This window comes from Salvia miltiorrhiza, chromosome 1, assembly GCF_028751815.1.
Source record: "Salvia miltiorrhiza cultivar Shanhuang (shh) chromosome 1, IMPLAD_Smil_shh, whole genome shotgun sequence".
Lineage (NCBI taxonomy): Eukaryota > Viridiplantae > Streptophyta > Magnoliopsida > Lamiales > Lamiaceae > Salvia > Salvia miltiorrhiza.
The window spans coordinates 60,777,438-60,784,534 of NC_080387.1; the positions used below are offsets into that span (position 1 = coordinate 60,777,438).

At 37.6% G+C, this 7,097-nt stretch overlaps 2 protein-coding genes across 2 annotated transcripts; one reads left to right on the plus strand and one right to left on the minus strand.

The window, feature by feature from the left end:
• Nucleotides 1-252: 252 nt before the first annotated feature.
• Nucleotides 253-1,025, plus strand: LOC131011092 (germin-like protein subfamily 1 member 3). The gene is made up of 2 exons (XM_057938864.1): nucleotides 253-370; nucleotides 496-1,025. Exons 1-2 carry the CDS (start codon nucleotides 253-255, stop codon nucleotides 1,023-1,025), a joined length of 648 nt encoding a protein of 215 aa, XP_057794847.1.
• Nucleotides 1,026-5,563: 4,538 nt separating this feature from the next.
• Nucleotides 5,564-6,616, minus strand: LOC131000743 (germin-like protein subfamily 1 member 15). Its single transcript, XM_057926804.1, has 2 exons — nucleotides 6,453-6,616; nucleotides 5,564-6,199 (listed from the first exon to the last, which is right to left on the minus strand). Exons 1-2 carry the CDS (start codon nucleotides 6,559-6,561, stop codon nucleotides 5,673-5,675), a joined length of 636 nt encoding a protein of 211 aa, XP_057782787.1. The 5' UTR covers nucleotides 6,562-6,616; the 3' UTR covers nucleotides 5,564-5,672.
• Nucleotides 6,617-7,097: the final 481 nt, after the last annotated feature.

The following is a 7,097-nucleotide window of genomic DNA, read 5'->3' on the forward strand; positions in this document are numbered from 1 at the left end:
AGTTCGTGAATTTAGATGCATTTAACGTGGTTTTTTATTGAGCAAACATAACAGTTTTATCGATTAACAGGCAAATGCTGAAAATCCATTCTGAATTCAACACAATTTATTAATTAGCTGACTTTTCTATTTATTTATGGCCGCAATAATCTTAGTGGAATACCTCTATAAATAGATTCTCTGCCTCCAGTCATACAAACCTAAAACAAGCAAACTTTCTTGATTTGCATTCAGTAATAAATAAATAAAAGTATGGCTTCAAATGCTATTTTGTTCATCACTCTAGCCCTCTTCAATTTCAGTTGCATTTCCTTGGCCTTCGACCCTCGTCCTCTTCAAGATTTCTGCGTTGTAGATCCCACGGGCACTGGTAACTAACCTTCTTTAGTCTTATGTTGAATTATCTTACGGATGTATAGCAATTTTGCAAATTTCTCCTCGTCTACTAAAAATTCTTATATAAGTATCATAATATGATAATAATATATTTTACAGCAACATGCAAGGACCCAAAAACCGTTACTGCCAACGACTTCTTCTTCAATCTGGGTCCAGGAAACACTTCTAACTCATACGGCGCCGGTGCCACCTTCGCGTCCCCAGCCACGGTGCCGGGATTCAATACTCTCGGCCAGGTATTTGTGCGCGCAGATTTCAGGCCGAATGGCTACACCCCGCCGCACACCCACCCCAGGGCGTCGGAACTCAACTATGTTTTGGAGGGTATGATTGAGGTCGGATTCATAACCTCGTACCCAGACTACACAAGTTATAGCAAAATTCTAAAAGCAGGTGATGTCTTCATCGTCCCTGTCGGCCTTATTCACTACGTGCGGAATTTGGCGAAAACAAACAGTGTGGTATTGGTGGCGTTTAACAGCCAGAATCCCGGCTCTATTTTTATCCCCGACAGTGTTTTCGCGGCCAAGCCCCCCATCAACAGCCGTTATCTGGCCGGAGCATTTAAGCTGGACGAGAATACTATCAAAGATTTGCAGACAAAGCCATGGTATAGGTTTGTGTAATAAATAGTACTCCCTCAATCTCTAAATAAGTGTACTATTAAGAAATAAATTTTATACCTGAATAAGTGTTCTATTTCAGAATTTCTTGGTAAAATAATTCACAACTTCTCATTTTATTTTATCCTTTACAAAATAATCACACATTCTTTATATTTTCTCTTTTCATGAAATAATTAAGGGTAAAAAGATGAAAATTAATCACTTTTTTATATATATTTTGACGGCATGAGAAACTTATTTAAGGATTAATGAGGGAGTATTAATTCATATCAATTGATAATAAATAATACAACAACACTTAATATACAAAAATTACATAGCTTGCTAAAAAAACACTCAAATTTCGAATTTTTTTCATTGAGACATTATCTCGAACAGTTGGCGGGCTTCCTGATAGACCTTAAAATGAGCATATACATTCATCATTTCATGATCCTCAGACATGCACTTCGATTCCTTCTCTACACCCCCATACCGCTTCTCAAACCCCACTCAAAGCTATTTGTCGTCGGCGGCAGATCGGTGGAGCCACGGTGTTGGTTGAAACTCCCCTACCAAAACCAAGGTCTATTGCCTCATGGAACTTGCCAAGGGTGACGAGCTCTTCGCCAAGATCGCAAAAGGCAGATTCTGTGAGGTTGGCCCATTTCTCATTCCCTTCTCTCCTCTTTTCTTTTTTTGGGTCTGGGCCAACTTCAGGGCCCAGAACCGAGCCCATTCCCAAACCCTAGCCCACTCCCCTCTGATATACCCTACCCCGCCCCACTCTCTCTCTCTCACTTCTCACTCAGCGCCGCTCCACTTAACCCTTATTCTCTCTCTCCCCGACTCCTCGGCTCCTTCACCTTCCCACCGCCCTTTACCTTGGTTTTCTCCATCACCTTCAATAGCGTTCCTCCATCCCGTTGCCGCTGCCTTCCTTAAATCCCTGATGCTCTCTCATCATGTTGGGATAACGGATTATCAAAGTTCCTGAATAATCGTGTTATTGGTGAATCGTAAGTGCGTTCGTGTCAAGTAACTTGAATAAACATGACAACAATTATTTTTACACGCATTTAAATTTTAATTTGTATTGTTTTACTGACATATTATAAATAAAGCTCCTTCGTTGATGATTTGAGTGTTGGCGGTTTTCGGCCGGTTCCTTGGTTGCCATCTTTGTGTGGCTGTTGCGTCTCTTCCTTAGTTCCTTTGTTGCTCTTTCTGGTATTTTTCCAAGTGGCTGGCGCTTTCTATGATTCGTCTTAGGCATGATATTGCGGAGCTGTGTTTTGGGGCGATGGTCAGGCCGGAGCTCCATGGTATGGTTCTACCTGTTCTTTTTCGTAACTGCTCGTCCTGGGCAATGGTTAGTCAGGAGCTCGTGCTGGTGCAGTCGAATTGTTCGTTTTCTTATCTTGTTCCAGGATTTGTTGTGGTTAGACGAGTACCCTTTTTTCCTTTATTGGTTTTTCTCTATCGGGTTTTCCATAAGGTTGTACCCTTTAATATATTATGCGTTAATGCGCTTAAATACACACGAACTTTAAAGTTTGTAGCAACATACTCTTTATTGGAAATTCGCACTAATTAATATATTATGCGTTAATGCGCTTAAATACACACGAACTTTGGGTCCATTTTGATTTTTTCCTACAAACTTTAAAAGTTATAAAAAAAAGGGGTAATTGCCCCTAAATACATTACCTTTTCTCATTTTCTGGAATTGCACATCACCTTTAAAATCAGCCTCATAATACATAATCTTTCTTTTTCTTCTGGAATTGCACATGATCAACCAACCACCAACCGGAAAAATGATGTGGATGCCGGAAACGCCACATATAAACGCCGAAAAAAAAAATTAATTGATGTGGCAGCCATGTATGATTTTTTTTTATACTCCCTCCGTCCACAAAAAAAGAGTCCCATTTGGGACTCGGCACGGGTTTTAAGAAAGTTGTTAAAGTAGATGTAAGTGGAGAGAGAAGAAAACTTATAGGGGTAGTGTTAATAACAATTTTAATTGATTAATCCTTTATCAATGGGTAAACAATTTCAAGCAATATTGAGCAAACAATTTTAACAACAAATTCAAATCCAACAAGAAATTAATTTCAGCAACAAATTCAAACAAAATCAACAAATTGATTCCACTAACAAATTTAAGAAATTCCTAACAATAAATTTTAGCAACAAATCGATTCCACAACAAATTTAAGAAATTACATCAACAAATTCAATCAATTTCAACAAAAAGATTCGACCAAAAATTTGAGGGTTTTCGTGCTCACTGGGAGACGGCGATTTGAGGGATGCGACAATTTGGGGGAGGCGGCGACTTGGGATTTTCGATTCAGAGGGAGGCGGTCATTTGGGGAAGGCGGTCGACAATTTGGGGGAGGCGGTGATTTCGCACAAACGAAGAAGAAGAAGAAGAAGGTTGAGGCTTTAGAGGCGGTTACCTGAGAAATAGAGAGAGCGAGGGATGAAGGGCGACGCAGAGAAAGGGGTCAGCGGCGGCGTTGACTGGGCTCGGCGGCGGCTGTCCGACCGTGAACGGAGAAGTGACTGGGCTCTGCGGCGGTGGTGTTCCGGTCGTGACGCTCAAGGGAACGGTGAGAGAGAGAGATGAAGCTAGGGGATTTAGGGTAGATTCTGGATTTTGGGGATTTAGGGTTGAGTGGTGAGAGAGAGAGAGAGAGATGAAGCCAGGGGAGCGATGCTCAAGCGCGTCTTCGCCGGAGAGGGAACCGCGGCGATCTCAGCCCTCGCTGCTGTCACCTTCGCCGGCAGTAGATGAAGGCAGCGCGGCGTCTGAGATGAAGGGTGTGTGAGAGTTTGAGAAGAGAGCGAGGGCGTGAGGCGAGAGGTGAGAGAATGGAGGTGCACCGGTGGTGGTTCCCGGAGAGTCGGCGATGCCGGTGAGGAAGGAGGGGGAGGAGGGGGGCGCCGCTGCATCTATGTGTGTGTTGTGTGTGTTTTGTGAGTGTGTGCGTGTGTTTTATTAGAATTAGTGTTAATTAAGGAATTAAGTGAATTATTTTTAGTTATTGAGGTAGATGTATTAATGGCAAAGTGAAGTAAATATTGAAGCCGATGAAGGGCATAATTGTACAAAAAGTGAAACAGGACTCTTTTTTGTGGACAAAAAAAAGAGGGGAAACAGGACTCTTTTTCATGGACGGAGGGAGTATTAAATTCGAATTTCCAGAATATAGAATTAAGGCATTAATTTCCCAAATCCCCAATTTTTCCCTAAATCCCCTAGTTTTACAATTTCCCCATTCGCAACAAATTGTCGAACGGACGAATCTTTATCGGCTTGCGGCGAACCCGATGGTTGGCCTCCTCACATCATTGATCGCAACTTTCTCTCATTAGATCCCACGAAAACAACAATTTCCCATCACCCCTACAATTCTACCATAATCAACAACACGACAACAATAAATGCATTAACCAGCCAAAAAAGGGATTATATCAACTAAGTTTTCAGCACAGTAGGCACTGGATAAAGAAAGCAACCCACGCCAAATGCATAATGAATAATTCAAATTGCCGGCTTCTTTGCTTTAATTGAGTTTGTGGAATCTATGCAAATTAGCAGTTGATGTTAGGGGAAAGATCACAATCTAAGTTAAATCAACGGTGACACGTTTATTATTAAAAACTGTATTATTATTAAAAGTTTATATTTAAATAGCACAAAACTAATTAAAAACCAAAAAAATATGAATAAATATAAAAAGAAAAATATAACAATAAATATGTTTATATAAATAAATAAATTGCACACATAATTAACTAAATCCATGTAATATTAAAATTCTAATTTTAAAATATATAACTAATTTTTTATTTACATATTCATATTAAAATTAATACAATTTCATGCTCCTTAATTGCATTGAAAAATACTGTAATTTAAAAATATAATAATAACAGTAACTTAAAGACAAAAAATTATAAATTTTTAGCAACAAATAAATGGCTCAAATTTATATTATTATGCAGAAGAAGGATAAATTTTGTAGTAGAGGAAGAGAAAAAAATATAATAACAACAATTACAACCGTGTAAATAAGGAAAGAGAACAAACATAAATAATAGAGAAAAAGAAAGAGGTGAGAAAAAATAACCATTTTAAAATTACAATAATTTATTTGTTTTAAATTCATATTTGATGATTTTTAAACCAAATTAAAGATCTTGTCATAATCTTTAATTTAAGATACATATCGAATATTTTTCTATAAATCAATTTTTTAGAAAATCATAAAAAAAAAAAGAATAGAAGAGAGAGAAATTGTATATAAAAAAAAAGAGTGAAGAAATGTGTAATAGAGATAGGGGAGACAAAAATATGAAAAAATATAGTTCAATAGAAGTAAAGAGAAAAAAAACTTCGATATTCTTCTTTCTCTATCCTCTCTCCTTTAATTTCTAAAATATCATCCCCAATTAGTATTGTTATTGCAAAACCGCCATTAAATTGGAGGGGCAAAAAAAAAAAAAAAAACTGATGTTTTATATTATATATAGATAGATGATACTACATAGAACTAATTCATTTTATTTCTTCTATCGGTCAATCCCTATTATAGTAACGAAACACAATTTATTACACAAACCCAGTAAAAGTAACATATAACGTACAATCGATTACATAAACCACGGCTTCGTCTGTAAATCTTTGATAGTTTTCTCGTCCAGCTTAAACGCTCCGGCCAGATAATGGCTGTTGATGGCGGGCTTCGCCGCGAAAACAGAGTCGGGCGTATAAATAACGCGGCGATTCTGGGTATTGGACGCTGCCGTTATCACAGTCTTTGTTCTCGCCACGTTTCGCTGGGTGTGAAGGAGGCCAACAGGGATGATGAAGACATCACCTTTGTTCAAAACTTTGCTGTAATATTTGTATTCCGGGTACGTGGTTATAAATCCAACCTCGAGCATGCCTTCCACCACATATATGACCTCCGACGATGAAGGGTGGATGTGTGGCGGCAAGTATCCATTCGGCGCATACTCCGAGCGTACAAATGTCAGGCCAAGAGTGTTGAACCCCGGCACCGTGTCCGATTTGGCGCGGACGGCTGTGGTGCCGTACGCGTTAAAGGGTCCCGGCCGATCCAGACCGCTCAAAAAGAAGTCGTTGGCGGTAACTGTTTTTGGATCCTTGCATGTTGCTACAAAATATATTATCATGTAATTTAATTAGTAATAAACGAAGAAGGAGTATTTCTTTATTGAGTAAATAAATATGAAAACAAAAATGATTTAATATTTAATATTTATAATTTTCAGTAACGGAAAGATGGAAAAATGAAATATTGAAGTTTCTATTTAAGTAATCCGTGATCGTTATTACATACGTATTATATAGATATAGATATAGATTAACCCACAAAATAATTATACATAGGAATTAAGAATGTGTACCGTTTCCCGGGGGATCTGCAACACAGAAGTCTTGAAGAGGACGAGGGTCAAAGGCGAAGGAGGTGCAAATGAAATTAAATGTGATTAACAAAATAGCAATTGAAGCCATTTGGAATTCTTAACTTTTTTATTTGTTACTAAATCCAAATCAAGAAACCTTGCTTGTTTTAGGTTGTAAGACTTGAAGCAGCCTCTATTTATAGAGGTGTTACAATAAGATTGGAATACTATATTATTTTGGCCTTAATTACATAGAAAAAGTTTGCTAATTAATATAAATTATTTGTATTCAGAATGGTTTTGCAACGTATGATTCTAAATTGAAGAGAGCTAATGTGATGAACAAAATAGCATTTGAAGCCATTTTGAACTCTTACTGAATGCAATTTTTTTTTTTTTTTTTAAGAATTACAAAAAGTATCTAATATATAATCAAATTTTTAGATTGTAAGAGTGGAAGCAACTTCTTTGTATAGATTAGAGGTATCAGAATAGTGTGTTGTTTGCCTTAATTAGTTTCTTACCAAAATTATAAGATATTGTGAAAAGTCAATTATAAATCCAAAAACTCAGCTAATTAAATTTGCCAACCCTATACGTTCTACTATTATACAAACCATTGGTTTGCGTCTCATGTGCCTTCAA